Source organism: Apodemus sylvaticus, chromosome 2 (assembly GCF_947179515.1).
Source record: "Apodemus sylvaticus chromosome 2, mApoSyl1.1, whole genome shotgun sequence".
NCBI classification, from domain to species: Eukaryota; Metazoa; Chordata; class Mammalia; order Rodentia; family Muridae; genus Apodemus; species Apodemus sylvaticus.
In genome coordinates this window covers 152,544,151-152,563,277 of record NC_067473.1, presented here as the reverse complement: position 1 = coordinate 152,563,277, position 19,127 = coordinate 152,544,151, and the positions used below count along the sequence as shown (strand labels likewise).

The 19,127-nt window shown below is 40.3% G+C and overlaps 1 protein-coding gene across 4 annotated transcripts in view; it reads right to left on the bottom strand.

The window, feature by feature from the left end:
• The window catches only part of LOC127679133 (chromatin remodeling regulator CECR2), a 98,656-nt gene that overhangs the window by 48,729 nt on the left and 30,800 nt on the right, over positions 1 to 19,127 (bottom strand). For all 4 annotated transcript variants that reach the window (XM_052174747.1, XM_052174748.1, XM_052174750.1 and 1 more), the window contains exon 2: positions 1,177 to 1,271. In XM_052174747.1, coding sequence (XP_052030707.1) covers positions 1,177 to 1,271 — 95 coding nt within the window. The remainder of the gene's footprint in view (positions 1 to 1,176; positions 1,272 to 19,127) is intronic.

The following is a 19,127-nucleotide window of genomic DNA, read 5'->3' as shown; positions in this document are numbered from 1 at the left end:
TAATTCCAGCACTATTTGTTTGTTTGCTTGGTTTTTCAAAACAGTGTTTCTCACAGAGATCTACCTGCCTTTTCCTCCCAAGTGCTGGCATTAAAGGCATATGCCACCACTGCCTGACAATTCTAGCAGGACCTTCAAGGGCAGCTTTGGCAAGCCAACAAGTTCAAGGCCAGGCCAGTAACTCTCAGTCTGACACCTCTCTCAATAGATATGAAGGTTTCCTCATACATTAATACCAGGCCTAATGTACTAGTCTAGCACACTGGAATAACTAGAACAAAATGATATAATACACCATTTTTAAATTAAAAAAAATTGTATTTTCAAATTATATATTTAGATGTATGTCTATATAGATTTGTTTTGTTTTGTTTTGTGGATTTGGTTTTTTCGAGACAGGGTTTCTATGTGTAGTCCTGACTGTCCTTGAACTCAGAAATCCACCTGCCTCTGCCTCCCAGAGTGCTGGGATTACAGGTGTGGGCCACCTTAGCCTAGCTGTCTGTATAGATTTGTATACATGTCTACAGAAGCCATCAGAGTCCAGGGAGCTAGAGTCACAAGAGGGTGTGTGCCACCCAAACTACACATTCATGTAAGTATATGCTCTTGAGCCCTGAGCCACCTCTCCAGTCATCTTTAACTACTTGGAAAAGTATAAATGGAATGCCTACATTTTTTTGTTTGAGAGGGCCAATAGGTAGGGCAGCAGGGTAACTGACTTTTGGTTGAGTTTGTCCTATTTTGTCTCAACTTGGATCAAATCAAAGCTGGATGATCAGCGACCTGGGCAGCTTAAGCAGAAAGATCTCACAAGTTCTATGCCAGCCTTGGTAACACAGAGTCAGAATCAAAGCAAAGTGAAGAAAAGAGCTCTTATTGGGGAACTCTATACTTGTCTACACAGATAACATCTACTCCCAAATTGTACACCTCTCAATAGCACTGGAAAGCTGTCTACTTTTATGCTACAGCATAAAAGAACCAGACTGTTACTATACTAGTTATGGGAACAGAAGACATGCAAGTCACAGGAATGTAGTGAGACCCAATTTTGTTAGGCAACATTTTTATTATGTACTAGCAATCTGGGTTTTGCTTGTCATGGGAGAGTAAAGCCACTACAACAGCAGGTTAATGGGTTCCCTGTGCAAGAAATAAGACAGGATTACTCACGTGATGTCTCTTCGCTGATAGCAGCCCTGAAGTAGGCAGGCAATCAGATCACTGATAAACTCCACATCATCTCTATGAAGAGCAGCCTCTAACTCCTGAGAGGAAGGAGAAATAGAGATTTGTTTAAATGCACTGCCTGTCCCTCCTCAGCATCTTCAGATTGCAAACAACAGAATGATTAATGGAAATAAAGGACTGTCATAAACAACACTGCTCATCTTCAGTGTCAGAAGGACAACGAAAGTTTAGAATTCTAATTTATTTCCTTCATTGCGTACTAGCCCCCATTCCCTTTGATCTACATTCTTCATACCAAAAGAAATAGTTTTTTTATGAACTAATGCTACTTATATAATCAAAGAACTTGATAACAAACATGCCATAGTGTGTGCCCACCCACATATGCAAATGTGGCCAGGCAGGAGGCCCACGTCAAGATGTCTTTTTCAGTTGCTTCTCCACCTTATTTTATGATCCCTGGATCCCCAGCTTGAGTTCTGCAAGCATCTTCACGACTGACTTTTTAACATATGTACTGGAGATTCAAACTCAAGTCTTCATACTTGCATAGCAAAGCACTTTACTTTAGTTACCTCCTAAGCCCTTGCTTCCTATTTTAATGACAATGAGGACTACAGAAGGGGCATACTACTGACTATAAATGAGTCTGTGTTTACTGGACAGTACTAGTAGACAACCCACCTGCAGCAGCTTTAAGGAACAATGTGTTTTGAATGAAATAGCACTGGGAGATGCAGTACGACTCTACCTACATTACTGGTGAAAGCAGATTGTTAGAATAAGATAAATTCTTATATCACCTGGGAAAATATGAGGTAATGACTGTTAATAGTCTTATCCTGAGTAAAGAGCATTTGCTTGCCCTGAAAGTTCAAGCTGAACCTGCAGAAGACAGCTGGTCTCCAAACAGAATTTAGAAATTAAGAGATGGACCAATGGGCGAAAGAATCAGTGAGAAACATCAGTAATCTTTTTTTCTCTTCTCAACCCTCCAATACAAGAATGTCCTAAGAAGTGATATTAAACTTTTTGGGTATCTTATCTCAAAAGCATTACTTATAATTTTGGATCTCAACAACAATTACATAGGTAGAGGGGTGTAGGGGTGTGTATGTGTGTGTGTTTTACATAAAGTGAACAGCCTGTTTACAGTATAGAGAAATAATGAACTTTTTATGCAAACTAACAAATTATTTATTACTTTAAAGTCCTAAGTTGAAAAAATCTTTATTTTCAAAATGTAATATACTGTTTGAAACTCTAAACAAAAACCAAAACAAACCAGCATCACCATCACCACCAACAATATGCTCATGGTTTAAACCCGGTCCCAGGCCAAGATCCCAAAATAAATGGCCAGTTGTTCTAACAGTAGCAAAGTCCTGTAGGCAAAAAAGTTCCAGGCTATTATTCACTTGTGAGGAATTCAGAACCCAGGGATGCTTAAGCTAGAAGGTAAAAATTACAGGTCACACTCGTCGACTCTCAATGCTTGAGCAGAATAGAACATTCAAGGCCAGTCTGTGTTCCAATAGCAAACACATTCTGAACGAGTGCCTTTTCCAAATCGGTGAATCAGTGACGGAGTGGGGGCTGGGGGAGAATTCAGTTACCCAGGACAGTATTCTTGGGGAAACAAAACTATCTCTCCCTTAATTACAACCTATATTTTAGAAAGACTCAATGGAGTCAGCAAGATGGTTCAGAGGGTAAAGGTATTTGCTGCCATCTTCAAAAGCCAAGTGAAGATTTCCTCTCCTCTTCACATGCACACCCACACATAAATAATCATTATAAAAATGGAGGCCCTTCTGCTCAGCATCCTGACACCAAAACCAAACACCAGTGTGTTGCCAGCAAAACCATAGGGAGCCATCAGCCCACACCAACAAGAAGCAAGGCCAAAAATGTCTGCAAGGAGAAGACAAACCTTTGAAGGGCTATAAAAAGACCAGGCCCCAGGCAGCTCAGTGTGTGTTGGCCTCCCAGCATACCTCATTTCACCACAAGAACCACATAGCAACAAGGAACACTTTTAGACGCTGTGTGTACCACTAAGAACTCCTGCCTCTGACCCAAGTGTATGTTGAGTGCCTGGCATCCACCCTGGTTGACCTGGCTAAGTACAACTACGGCTATGGCAGCTAGCTTCTGTAGCTCTAAAAGAACAATGCTCTGGAAGAGCATTTGCCAGGATGCCCCGCCCCGCCCCCCCCCCCGCCTCCCCCCTGTCATTCCCCTACCTATAAATTCGGAACATGGTTGTCTAATGTGCACTAAACAACTTGTGCTACCTCTACACAACCAATGTTGTTTCTTTTTTCCTGAGGTGTATTGTGTAAACAACGAACTGCATTTAAAAAAAAAAAAGATAACCATCTGTCTCTCTGTAATGAATAAGTCATGTTCAAGACTTTCTTTACAACTTTCACAAGTCACAGCACTCTGGGAGCGACAGGCGGATTTCTGAGTTCAAGGCCAGTCTGGTCTACAGAGTGCCAATAGCTACATTAACACACTGTAACACACACTTCTTTATTATGTCCCCTTGTCCACTACACTCAAGCCCTGCTCTTTTGTGCTGGGGATGGAATCCGAGACCTTCATCATAGACCAGTACTCACCACTAAGCTATAATACCCACAGCTCTACATGTACACTTCTACAAGGCCCTTTTCCAGAGAATGCTAGGTCATGAGTTATCAAAGCGAGGTTTAGTGATTCACACTTTCAATCCCAGCACCCAGAGGCAGGCAAGCCAGAGCTAAACACTGAGAACCTGTTTCCCCCAAACCCCCATAGACAAAAATTTTTAAATAGTTGCTTTATGCCTCTCCTGTAGGTAATAAGAGTTCCAGCAGTTTGTACCAATAAATGAACCACAGTGAAACGTGCCTTTCTCTCATTCTGTAGTGGAGTGGATAGTAAGAATGTTATAGGAGAAAACCCGCAAGAACAAAAGAACAGAGAAGCCTTTTTAATCCTACTGAACAAAATAACCAGCTTGGTTAACCTTTTCCGCATTAGTTTAATGGTATACTCTCAAGACACAGAATAGAAAAGTTCTGGAGATGTGTTTCACACCAGTGTGAATGCACTTAACACTACTAAAATGTGCACTCAAAAGACTAGCAGCAAGGTACTACTGAACTGCACTTAAAAAATGGTTAATGGGGAAATCATTTTAATAGTTCAATTTTAAAATTTGTTGCCACAATTTAAAATATTTTTTCTATAACGAAAATATTGCTAAATATGGTCTCTGACACATATTGTAAATACTACAGGTCATTCTTACAATGACAGTCTGAACAAACACTAAATAGATAAAAACTATCTTCTTCAAAATTCACAAGTTTCGGAACAGAAATTGAAATTCTCACAGCCCACTATGCTCATGCTCTAATAAATAATTAATAATTCAATTCTAATAAAGCTGCCTGCCTACAAAGAACTACCTGGAAATCCAGGTTATTCAAAGCGTTATTTAAGGTTTCAACCTAGAGCTTAAGTCTTAAGACTAAGGCAGCAAGGGAGCCTCCTAAAAATCTCCACCCCACCTTTTTCCCCCTTTTCTCACTTTCTCTCCTACTCTTTTGTATCTCCCTTTCACTGTGTGCAATGAACTGTGAGCACTGAAATGTGACCTTTGCCAAGATGCTCAGGGGCAGAAGAAGAAGGGAAAGGCAACAACAGAAAAGGCAGCAGATCGGCAGAGAGAGGGGAACCTTGTTCCCATCCGCTCTGCAGCTTCTGAGAGTAGGTGAAGAGAGTAACAGGATTTGCCCCTCTTGCAGCTGTCGTCACAGCTCATTAGTGAAAAGCCTGATCAATGTCCCCCCATTTTCCCTGCCCTGGAGAACAAATCTTTGCCCCCATGCAGTGGCTATTGGAGAAGAACTCAGGCTGAGCAAGGAACACCCGACACTGGGCAATGGAAAGTAACACAAAGAGGTGCTTTTAGCACACTTGCAGAAAGTACTCTTAACTGTTTATTTCTAAAGTCCTGACTGCTTAACAGACAAAACTGTGTGACTGTATAGACACTTAAAATATATAGAGAGTATTCTTAAATCCCTCCTCTTAAACAACACTGATAATTTCTCTTGCCTACTGGGATGTTCCTGATCCTTGTGTACATTTTCCTTAATCTTACTCAGTAGAAAAATTTTCTTCTACTTCTGAATAAGGACAAAGATCACAGATTTGCATAATTACCAATCAATCATAATAATGCTTTGAGTTCATTAGAGACAGAAAAGAAGTAACAAACAAAAACTCCTAAAAGAATAATAGATTCTGTTTGTTGCGTTAACTTTTTTAGAGCTAAAATCCTTCTAATGTGCACAGGATCAAGGACGATGTAGGACTTGGGTCAGATCCGCTCCTGTATGGGAACAGATCCACTTCTGCACAAAGGGGACACTCAGCAGGCCCCATGAAGGCTCTCCCAGCTGCTGTCCAAAGAGAATGCCTGGAGTGTAAGCTCAGAATGCAAGAAGAAAAGAAGCACACTGGTCTCCAGAAGGCACCCCGACTTTGACAGCTGATGCTTTCTCACTTGGTATAAATTAATTTAATCCCAAAGGCATGTGCCATGCCAATTTAGACTGTAAAGTATAAATCAGATAGAGTGCCTATAATGTTCAGGGACCTGAAACCAGCTATAAACACGTTTAGTTGGCCCAGCAGCTTATCATGTATACTTCCAAAGGCTGAAGGTCTGTTTTGCTGCAAAAAAATTTTTCTCACCTTCCCATGAAACAGGATAGATCTAAAATAAAATAGCTCCTTCCCTCAAAGCTGAATGCCAACTCTAAAACACCAATTTCCCTGGAAAACAGTAAGTATACCAACAAACAAAAGTAAACCTAGAGTGCAGTTTTCTATAAAAATGTGATATTTCAGAGTTGCGAGAGGAGGGGAGGGGAGGGGAGCAGAAGGGGAGCAGGAGGAGCAGGAGGATCACTGCAGCTCCTTGGAACTTCCTGACTACTTACTGAAAGGCCAGAAAGCTTATCATGTTCTGGGAGGCCAGTGCACTGAGCAGGCATGGCCATGCAGAAAAGCATTTGGAAAATGAGGTTCCTGGCCAGCCATACCCAACTTCTGCTGCTGGCACTAGGATGGACTGCCTCATCTCATGACTGAAGTTAGTTTTCCAATTAGGGAAGGTAGGGTAGCTGGGTCCTACCACTCATGGGCAGGATACAGGAAACCACAGGGTAAAAATGGCACAGCTTCCTGTACAGTCTTACTTTGCCTTTGTTTGTTTTTGCTGTTGGTCCTTATAGTAGGAGATATTTGCATAAAATTAGTTAAAGCAGGAGGCTGTCAGAGAACTACTTCTGGAAGGTACTTCACATGACAGTCTAGGCATCAGAAACTATTGGTCTTCTGTATTCTCAACCAGGATTCAACCCCAGCCCCGTTTTTGGCAAGGCGAGTAGTGGGGGGATGGGGGGTCATTTAGATAGAGTGGCTCAGAAGCTAACAGCATAAACTGCTCTTGCAGAAGACATGAGTGGCCTCCAGCACCAATGTCAGGCTTACAGGCAGCTCCAAGGAACCCAATGCCTTCCCTAGGCTTCAGTGGGCATCTTGTGTGCATACTCCAATACAGATAAATACAAATATACATTATCAAAAAGACAATTTTTCTCCTAAAAAGACATTGGCTTCTGAAGGAATGAGTAATAGACCCAGAAAGGTTAAGGAAGACATAATTGGCAGGACCTGTTATTAGGGAAGAAGGTTATAGTTCTGGGCAGGGGTAAGGTGGTATGCTGAAAATGGGCATGAGAGAAAGGGAAATACCTCAGAAATAGAGTATACAGCTTTTTACAATAAAGTGTAGGTAGAAAAAAAATCAATTAAGTTTAAATAAGTTGTAATTTGATGAACTATATATAAAGATCTAGAGAGGTGGTTCAGTGGGTGTTTGCTACACACTCCTGACCCCTGCAGGCACACAGAATACCTGGGTGCCATTTGGCCGTATAACTTGTAATTACACTGGAATTTAGGGGTGGGGATGCATAAGGATTGATGGCTTCCTGACTAACTGAGACACAGACACAGAAAGATATGCCTTAAAGGAAAGGATGGAGGGCTATGCCCTCTCCTGGCCTTCTGTGTGCAAACCCATATATACACAAACACACAAAGCTAAAAAGAGAGAGACAGAGAGAGCTCCCTACACCTATGTATCAAGGGATCTATCCAGAATAGGAGGCAGGCAATAAATATCTTCAATTCCAAGTGATGAATACCAACAAAGAGAGGGACAGTCAGAACATGCTGATATGGAGATGAACACAGGCTCACAAAAACCTTTAGCAGCAAGTGGACATCATCAAGACAGAGAATTTTATAGGCAACATCCAAGAATAAAATGTTAAGCTTTTTTTTTAAGTGTAACATACATAACAGACTACGGTTAAACCATTGACCAAAATAAGGTACCTCCTCTTTTCAAGTTGGGTTATCTTAGACTCTTCTTAGAGAGATAGGATATTAAAGTTAATTAACCCCTATAGTATGAGTTCTCTTTGAAAAAAAGATTATCAGAATCCAAGGGGGATAAACTTCATGCTATCAATGGTGCAAAAATAAAGATAAAGAACCTGCTAGTGTTTATACAACCTTGCCCTTGGGGAGAGACACTTTGTTGCTGGGGGGGGGGGGAGACAAATATTTCATCAGCTCTGGGACAAACTATTCCCTCCAGGGTGGGTTAGCTGGTGGATCTTCATGTTAAAAACCTGGTGTGTGCTGTATGGCAGATGTGGACATGAAGGGCATGAAAGGTGACCTATATAATTTTAAATATATAAGATGTTATTCTGACACTTAACGCCTATGGACATTGCAAATTTTTCAACCTACAGGCCGAGGGCTAGATTTCAAGACACTAACCCAGAATTCGAATGTGGAGTTGATCACGGAGGGACACATGGCAAACAAAAGGTGTATTTGGTATAAAAGTTACAAATGAATAAAGAATGAAGGAGTAAGGGCACAAAGAGTTTCCACACATGAAATCCAGGCTCCAAAGTCAGTATTAACACTTACCAAACATTCAGTGATGGTGCTAACATTTTCCCCAATGTTTTTGGCTTCTCTTGGCTACATTTAATAAATAAATGTCTTGGGTCACACATTGACTATATAAACACTAATAAAAGTTTCTCTGTAATTTTCATATCCAACACCACATAAAAACAAAATAATGTTCACATAACCTTAATTATACAGCCGGACAAGATGGGTAAGAGCACTTGCCTGATAAGTTCAATCTCCAGACTCCACAGAAGAGAATCAATTCTCAAAGTTTTTTTTTTTTGTCTTTCTGTCCAAAGCCACCCCTACATGCAAAACAATAAACAAACAAATACCAAGACTTGTATGCCAAAATTGTCCTTAAAGAATGCTAACCATGTAGCAGCTCATCCTGATAGATCCTTCAAAATTGCTGGACATACCTCAAGTGTGTACTCACTAATAAAGAATCTAAATAATAAAGTCATTAACTTATAAAATTACATATATACATCTATCCACTTATCTATCAATTGATCAATCATATGTGCCATGGTGTAACTATCATGGTACAAGTGTGGAGATGAGGGGGAAAATTTACAGGAATCCATTCTCTCCTGGCATCATGTTGGTCATAGGGATCAACCTTGGGTTGTAAAGCTTAGAAGCCAGGATCTCACTACGTAGCTTTGGCTAATCGACTACTCACTATGTTGATCAGGTTGGCCTTGATCTCTGCCTGCCTCTGCCTTCTGAGTGCTGGAATTAAAGGCACTCAACTCATCTACCTCTTATGCTAAAGGCAATAAATTACATTTAGAGCATATCACAGCCATCAATATTAATAATCTGACTTCCCAGAACCCACAGAGCAGCTAACAACTACATGTTACTACAGTTCCAGAGGATCTAACACCCTCTTCCGGTCTCCTGCAGCACACACAAGGCACATACATATAAAATTAAGGGGGGGGGGTGGCGCCAAGAAATTCCTTACATAATATTCAAAATTATTCTTCAGAGATCTCCTGATGAACAGTAGTAATCCATTTTTGCATTAATTATATTTTATCAATGTATCGGTCAACGGACAACTTTTGGTAATTGGTTCTCTCTTTCCAACCATGTAAATGTCAGAGATGAAAGTCAGACTTTTATTTTTACCCACAAGAATCTGACAGCAGGACTAATAATTTCTTGATTCCTACCTAGGCTCTGTGACTTGTGATCACCTTGTGAGCAATTCAAGTGTACTCCTCATACTTGCCACTGCCCCAGCACACCAAAGTAACCATCCAATGGCTGCTTTCCTGGGACAATGTTGGGCAAGCAGTGCTGAAAGTTCTACGTATAGTAAGAAGCTTATGGCCCTAGGGCAGCAATGAGACCAGAAGCTGAAGGCTCAGCCATACCCCTATTTGGAAGGACTCTTTATGGCACTGGGACTCAAGGGGCCTTCTGAAGAGATTATAATTTTCAAAGAAGCAAACCATTTGGAGCAGAGGCAGCATTAAGGAAGAAAGCCTTTTGTGTTGTCAATCACAGTTTATTTGCTGCAGAGACCTTTTGAAAAATTATGCTAGATTTTGCTATTTTGTGGGTGCTTAAGATAGATGTTCATGTGAGGGGTGTGTGTGGAGGCTACCGGAAGGATACAGTTCTCTCCTTCCACCATATAGGTTCTAAGGATTGGACTTTTAGTTAACAAACTTGGCTGCAAATCTTTATCACTGAGACATATTGCTGGCCAAAACTCCTGAATACTACATAGTAACAAATGGGATTTGTGAAGACTACTCACATACTTTATAAGTTATACATCTATTCATTTATTTAATATGTATATGTGTTTTCCTGAATGAGTTTATGTGCACCAGGTATGTGCAGGAGCCCTCAGAACTGGAAATGACACACGGCTGTAAGCCACACTGTATTAAGAACCATGTAAAAATCAACTGCAAAAGTTTCTAACAGTGAGCTTACATTGTTAGGAATTGTTTAATTATGGAAGATATGTACACAAAAAAGTGTATCTTTAAACAACAAAAAATATTAAAATAAAGCAATTTACAAAGCTCTTAGCCTTACCAAGAGCCTTACAATGCCTAAGCATGAATCTTTGAATTCAATGCAAAACTGGATGAGGTAAGTACTTCCACAAACAGCACTCATGTAACCAGCTGGGAGAAGATCCTGAGCCAGTTAGCCTTGGATACACAGTGGCAAACAACAAATCCTATTTCAGGATGGAGAGAAGACTCAGTAGTTATAAGCACTTGATGAAGAGAAGTAAGTGTGTGTGTATGTGAGAGAGAGAGAGAGAAAGAGAGAGAGAGAGAGAGAGAGAGAGAGAGAGAGAGAGAGAGAGAGAGAGAGAGAGAGAGAGACTCAATTCCTGACCCACATGATGGCTTATATCTGCTTTTAGCTCCAGTTCCAGAAAAATCTAGAGCCCTCTTCAGACCTCCCCAAATAAACATGCAGTACACTTACAAACTTGCAAGCAAAACCCTTAAGGGTAGGGGGTGGTTATGAAACAGATTCCTGGTGGCCAGAACTGTAACTCTCCTATCTGTATGTTCTTGCCTCTTTCTTCCTACAATGAAGCAGCACACATTGTCCTAATTTAGGTCTACATGAAGTTAATGCTTTTGTGTTTTGTTCAAAACTACACTAGAAATTTTTTTTTTCCAAGACAGGGTTTCTCTGTATAGCCCTGGCTGTCCTGGAACTCATTCTGTAGACCAGGCTGGCCTCAAACTCAGAAATCCACCTGCCTCTGCCTCCTGAGTGCTGGGATTACAGGCGTGCGCCACGACCACCAATGAGAGTTGAAGAACTGCAATGAAGGATAAATATACTTGGGGAAAGTACAGCAAAGAGAAAAATAAAGCTTTAATACATAAAATAATGAAAGATCAAATCATTAATAGAAACTACTTTCTTCTTTGTGTTAAGGATAGATTGTGTTTCTGTGGAATAATATTTTTAGGGTATTTCTTTACCAGATGAGGGTCTTATCACCTCCTGGGATTAAAGGTGTGCCCCACCACACTAGGTGGCTGGGAGAGTATTTCTACTTGTCTTGACATACCTAATACAGTAAACTGGAGTGCATTCTTACTAGTAAATTAACCCTTTGATTTTGGTATAGGAAGAAAATATTTATTTCTGACTTGACCTCAACTTGCTCTGATTAGTTCTTCTAAGGATTAGTTCTAAGCATAGCCAAGTTTTGTGTAATGACGACAATACTAGCATATCTGTTAGGCACCCTGTGGGTGGGTTCATATCTACTTTGGTCATGTTTCTTACCAGCTATAATCTATAAGAAGCGCTTATTCACTTTTTAATATTGTAGCTAAACATACGTACTCGCTATATTAATGAGCAACAGCCACACTGTCTAATCAGCCATGAAAGCAGACTGCAAAACAAAAACATGGAAAAGTGACAAGAATATGGGGGGCTTTAGACTCATAGGAGACCATCTAAGCAGATGCAAGATCTATGTCCAGCATGGGCTACCTAGTAATGTTGGAGCAGAATAACTCTTTTGTTGCAACTTGTGTGAACTTGCTTATGGTGATGGAATTGTTACTAAACAGCTGAATAACGTTTTCTCTTGTCTCAGATTTCAAAATGTATTCTGCCAATGTCAACATTGATACATTTTCTCCTGCATTCACCTTATCTACCAAGAACTTCCTATTTTAGAGACCATGCAAATTCCCGAATGGCTGGCTGGAGGGGTCCACTAACCTAAAAAGACACAGTGAAAAAAGAAAACAAAAACAAAAACCAGGTGAAAGTGGGAGGAGTAAGAGGCTGCCTAGAATTCACCAAATTCTAGTCCACCAAATAAATAGGCAGAAGACAGGAGGGTTACACTGCTCATAAAAATCAGGCTTTCCTTTTAGGCTTTCCTTTTAGGCGGTCTAGTTGCAAACCAAGGGTCTTACCGCTTCCCTTCTCCCTGGGCAGATCCCAGCGTCAGGAAACTCCCAGGGATGAGTCTAATCATGATTTCTCAGTAGGGCTATCTTCTTACCATTTGTCCTCTGATCTTGGACAGGCTAAACAAAATTTTTGATACCTACAGGATCTCTGCCCTTCTTCATTTACAGCAAAAACAGTTTTGTTCCCAATACTCAGGAGACAGAGAAAGATAAATCTCTATTAATTTAAGGCCAGCCTGGCCTACATAGCAAGTTCCAGAACAGCCAGAGTCACATGGGAAGACACTGTCACAAAGCAAGTAAAAGAGTGTTTTTATTCATTAAGTGCGCTTATGTATGTGGTGCTCACATGGAGGCCAGGGTCGCTCTCCTTCCACCACTGCAATCAGTCACCCTGTGGGTCATAAGGAGTCAGGTTTTAAGCTTGGTGGTCAGCTTTTTACCCACTGAGCTATATCTCTGGCCCCCTTTCCTTTCTCAATCTTCCAAGATTTACAAGAATCCAAACAGAATTTCTAATTGAAAAAGTACCCCCAATAGTATTACCAATTTGTAGAATTAAGCATGTAAAACTTAGCTTAAAGCACACTAGGTCTAACTTGCTGCCCAACTTCTGTTTGCCTTTTCTTCCAAGTCTTACAGATACCCAGATTGTAACACAGATTTGTAAACCCATTAGATGAAACTGAAGCCACTGTGCCTATCTTTTTACTTGGGTGCTAGAAATCAAACAAATGTCCATGTGTTTGTGTGTAAAGCACTGAGTGCCTGCACCTCAAAAAAGTGACTGGCTTCACAGATACCTCCAGCTTTAGTCTCTGTAGTAAAGGGAAACTGCTGTGGCCACCAAGACCAGCTTCCAATCTGCACTTTAAAAATTAACCAATAGGGGGCTGGAGAGATGGCTCAGAGGCTGACTGCTCTTCTGAAAGTCCTGAGTTCAAATCCCAGCAACCACATGGTGGCTCACAACCATCTGTAATGAGATCTGAAGCCTTCAGCTACAGTGTACTCATAATAATAAATAAATCTTTAAAAAAATTAAGCATTAGAATTTTTCATATTGAAAGGAAGGATATGCAGCCCTGCTTCCAGAGCCAGTTTTTTGGTGAGCTCAAAAAGTCTGTGACAATCTACCAGTATAACCTACAAAGCATCTGTGCCTCTGCCTTCTTAGTCAAGTGCTGCTGCCACCTGTAAATCCCAGTACTCTGGGAAGAGGCAGGCAGATTTCTGAGTTCAAGGCCAGCCTAGTCTACAGAGTGAGTTCCAGGACAGGCAGGGCTACACAGAGAAACCCTAACAAACAAAACAAACAAACAAACAAAAAAACAAGACAAAAGGTTTTAGCATTTGAAATGTAAATGAAGATTATATTCAATAAAAAAAAAAACAAGACAGCAAACACTTTACAGGGTGTTTTTTGGTTCTGCTTAGATTACAGCTTCTTTTTTTTTTTTTAAAGATTTTTATTTATTATATGTAAGTACACTGTAGCTATCTTCAGACACTCCAGAAGAAGGAGTCAGATCTTGTTACAGATGGTTGTTAACCACCATGTGGCTGCTGGGATTTGAACTTAGGACCTTCAGAAGAGCAGTCAGTACTCTTACCCGCTGAGCCATCTCACCAGCCCCAGACTACAGCTTCTTAAACTGTAGTCTTATCCTCACACAGGACTAGATAACTGAGTGTTGGAATATTGTTCCTATTCAGGACTGCATAATTCAAAGTGGGGGTTGCAAAAACTTGGGCAATAGTATAAGTTAAAGGTTTCTGACTGGATAATTAACAAAAATTCAAAGAAAACCACATTAAATCTGAGGTGTTGGGCTGGAGAGATGGCTCAGCGGTTAAATAAACTGACTGTTCTTCTGAAGGTCTAGAGTTCAAATCCCAGCAGCCACATGGTGGCTCACAACCACCTGTAATGAGATCTGGTGCCCTCTTCTGGGGTGTCTGAAGATAGCAACAGTGTACTTACATAAAATAAATAAATAAATAAATAAATATTTTTAAAAAATCAGAGGTGTTACTACTGGCAGTGCTAGCTCACTGTTCAATGAACACTGTAGTTCATTCTGTGACTGGATATGGTCTTGGTTCTGAACACAAAGCATGTGTGTTCTGCATGGATGCCATGTAACACCAAGAAGGCAAGACCTGCCTGAACGTTTCATCTCAAGACTACTACATGTTACAGTGCTTTTATGGCACAAAGGAAGTTTTTTGCTCTTCTGTTGTTTGCTTTTTTTCTTCCAAGACAGTGTCTCACAATATAACTCTAACTGTCCTGGAACTCACTACACAAAACAGGCTGGCCTCCAAATCAGAGATCCCCTGCCTCGCCTCTGCCTCCCAAGCGCTGGGATTAAAGGTGTGCACCACTACACCAAGCTTAGAAGTTTTCTGCTCTTACAGAAACAAAGATACAACATTTCCTACCATCATTCCTCACCACAGAAGTGCCAAATTAGTACAGCTTTTGGAATGTGTTGTGTTAGAATGCTTCACTGTATTATTTCCTTTTTATTTATTCTTCTCTCTTGTATTACCTCCCCTTCACCCAGCTCTCACTCCCCAAAACTCCCTTTTCTCCTGGATCCATTCCAGCTTTATACCCCCATCAGAAAGGAGCAGGTCTTCCATGGACATCAACCAAATACAGCAGACCAGGTTCAAATTCTCACATCAAGGCTAGATGAGAACTCAGTATGAAAGAAAGGGTCCCACCAAGAGGCAAGAGTCAGAGACAGAACCCACTGCCACTGTTAGGAACCCTGCAAGGACACCAAGCTACACAGCCACAGCACATATGCAGAAGACCTGTCAGACCCAACAGGCTCTCTGATCTCTGTGAGCCCACCAGAGTTCCAGTGAATCTGTGGGCCTGTTCTTGTGGTGCCCTTGATCCCTCTGGCTCCTCCAGATTCCTGCCTCCCCGTCGTCCACAGGACTCCCTGTGATTCACCTAAATATCTGACTGTGGAACTCTGCATCTACTCCCATCTGTTGCTGGATTAGTCTCTCTGGTCTCTCTGATGGTGATTATACTAGGCTCAGATCCCAGCACATTCTACAAGCAAAACAAACTGTAGGCTGGAAATTGTGTGGCTGGTTTGCTGTTCCAGTCTTTCCACACTTGAGGCCTTGCCTGGTTACAGAGGCCTTGCAGGCTCCATGGCCCTCTCCTTTTTATTAAGGACTTATGTTGGTTTACTTGTTTTTCAAAAGCATATTCTCAAACTCTGAAAATGCTTCTGGTAAGTGGTTTTATGGACCAAATCACACCATCTCCTATAGAGCATTTTATTCAAAATGCAAACTGCACAAGCCTCCTGCTGGATCAGAATACTACAGATGAAAGAAAGCTAGGAATCTTTCTTTTCTCTCAAAGATTTTCTTTTTAGTCATGTGTCTACGTGTGCACATTGAGTGTAGGAACCCTCTGAAGCTAGTGGCAACAAACCCTATGGAGGGGGAACTCTGGCAATTTGTAAACGGTTCAATGTAGATGCTCTCTAAAAGCAGCAGTCGCAGACCCATCTCCCTAGCCCAGAATAAGTCTGCCTTAGTATCACAAGAGCACCTTTGTACTTTGAGTACAAAGTTTTAAATTGTACATAAAATTCTTTTGGTGTTACAAACTGTTTTGAGTTTTTGGCTTTTTTTTCCCCTCACTCATCACTGCATTTCCCTCCCCCTAGAAATTTCTAAATTTAAAACAAACAAGCAAACAAGACAAAGAAAAAACTCACTAATTCAATTAGCTTTCTTGAATTTAATGAGATGAGCTTGTTTAGAAGTAGAGTTTGCTAAAACAAGGTCTACAGACCTTGTTACCTCTTTCTATACAGATATTTAATACACAAATTTTTCCTTTTTTTCATGTGTATCAAGTTTTTATAGGGAGTTGTGGGGAAATTACGTGAGTTTGTGGGGAGTTGTGTGTATATGGGGTTTCTGTTGGAGGTTGGAGAACTACATGGAGTCACTGTTGTGTATGTGTGAGGTTTTGTTGGGGGAGGGGTAGGCACAAGTATGAGAAACGCTGCAAGTTGGTATGAGGAACCATCTTGGATCCCTTTTATATTATTCTTTGATGCTGTCTCTGCTTTCTGAAGATGCAAAAAAATTTTTTTTCTTTTTTCTACACCAGACACACACTGCTGAGGGAACTCTCCCAGCTGTTTTCAATTTTGTTTTTTGCTAAAGCCAAGGTGCCATTCTGTACACTGGCCTGGCCTGAAAAGTGTGGTAGGTGATCCTGTGCTGGAATTGCAGGCCTGGCCTACCAGAACAGCCTTTTTTTTTTTTTTTTTCTTGGTAAGACACTTTCCTGGAATCGCATTTTCTACAAAATTCTTACTGCAAGTTCAGTTATAGTAATCAATCACATCTCTGGAGTGTTTGCTAAAGAACTTTCACCAAATAATTATATCTAAATCTTGTTTCCACATAAAAGTCTTTACAAATGCATTATCTATTAAGACAGAAAAACCAAAAGATCCAGGACAGAAACCTTCAGCTAACTTATCCTCTGGTAATAGCCTCAAAAAGAACATTCATTCTTTCAAAGGGGAGGCTACAGAACAGAACACAAGAAACCATTAATAACTGGGGAGTGTCCTCAGGGACTTTTTAAAGGCTTTCAAAAGATTTAAATAAATGATGCATTATTCTATACAAATAATGGTGACTGGTTTGAAATTGGCATACTGCAACACAAATACTATTGACTAAACTAATCTAAAATTAAGTGGCTCTATTTATAACATTATCACCATCATATACACTATTGTACTGGAGCCTTCCATCATGTTTCTCACTTTTCTGCCAGTAGCAAATGTCCAACCATCTGTCCTCTGTTCTTCAGATAATGACCAGTCAGGACTTGCTACCTTGACCATCTCTTTTAACTTACTAGTAACTCCTGAAATACTAATATATAACAACAGTTATGAATTAGAAACACAACCATGACCTGACATGGTGGTACACACCTTTAATCCCAGCACTCAGGAGGCAGATGCAGGCGAATCTCTGTGTGTTAGAGGTCACCTGGTCTACTAAGCAAATTCCAGGACAACCACCAGGGCAACACAGTTAAGAATTTGTCTGAATGAATGAATCAGCTAGCCAGTCAGTCAACCAAACAGGAAAGAAGGGAGGGAGGGAGGTATGGATGAAGGGAAACTATCAGTAAAGACCTGAGGCATTAATTTCTTTGGATATTTAACTTATATCCTAGTAGACAAAGTACATCTGTAATGTTTATGCGAATGTCTTGTTGAGGAGGATCTGGAAGGGGAGAAAGCAAATTATTATTCCTGATAAATCTATTTTGACTCTACTAAAACCAACATTGTTGCTTTGGGGGTGTGGGGGGTAGGGCCAATGTCTTTACTATATAAATTTCAGCTCTCATTTCTTACAAGGAAAGCTACATTTTACAGATTAACAGTCAGGTCAGTAGAAAAATCTATGCTAGACAATAAGGACCAGACAATAGCTTGATATGTCATTGACAGTATAAGGATAGGAAAGTATGAGCTCCATCAGTCAGTCAGATGTTCTATGACCCAAAGACCTACATCTGAGAAACTCTAGGTCTTTCCTTAAAGGTTTTTGTGTTATGTTAGGCGGTGGTTTAATCCCAACACTCAGGGAAAACCATGTCTCAAAAAGCCACCTAACCAAAGTAAAACAAAAAAGTGTTTTTCACCAGGTGGACCTAGGAAATCCTCCAACAAGTCACTGGGCTTTCAGGACTATTTTAACTTTCCCTAAAAGAATAGGTACCAAGAATAACAAAAACCCTGCTAGCTGGGCATGCTGACTTGGGCCTCTAATTCCAGTACTTAGGGGGCTAACAGGAGCACGGCCAAAATTCACAACTACCTACGGTTACCCTATTCCCTTAATATCAACGAGCTTAAGTGTAATATATGACATTATTAAGTTTTATTGTGAAAAATAAGTAAGAACTTACATATAATATATGTAAGTAATAGAAGACTATACAGGTATTATGAATGTATTTAGCAAGAAGAATATATCTTACAAAGAAACACTTGAGGGCAAATTTTCACATCAAAAGTCAGTCATTTACTGAAGTTATTGTTCAGAGAACAAGCTAGCCTAGCATCTGCAAAATCTTATGGTCAATCCACAGTACCAAGACAGACAGACAGACAGACAGACAGACTTCCTGACTGACTGAAATCCTTGGGACTCACATGGTAGAAACAGCCCCTCCAAGTTTTCTTCTAATGTACTCATGCACACCACAGCAATGAGTGTTCTCATTGACACATACAAAACTAAAATCAAAATGATTAAAACATAATTTAAAAAATATGTATTATATTTAATTAATAATTGTTTTAGACATGGCCTCATTATGTAGCCCTAGCTGTCCTGGAAGTTGGTATGTATATCAGATTGGCTTCAAACTCTGCCAGAGTGCTGGAATTAAAAGCATACACCTTACTCAGCATGAGAAAAATTAAAGAGTGACAATAGTGGTGGTTCTGTGGTTAAGAGCAAATGCTACTCTTGCAGAGGACCTAGTTTGGTTCCCAGCACACATGTAGGGCAGGTCACAAGTGCCTTTAACTCCAGCTCCAGAAGATCCAATATCCTCTCTGACCTCCATGGGCACCTACACAGACAGACTCATACATACACACATGCACACACATATACACACACACACACACACTCACTGAAAAATAAGAAGCCTTAAATAAAAAAAAAAAAAACTTAAAATTGGTACTTTAAAACATAATTTGCATACAGGAACAAAATTATAATTATAACAATTCTTATAAACTACTCATTTGACAGGTTATATATGGACTCAGTTTGTTTGGTTTGGGTTTTTGTTTATTGTATGTATGGGTGTTTTGACTGCACATGTTTGTATAT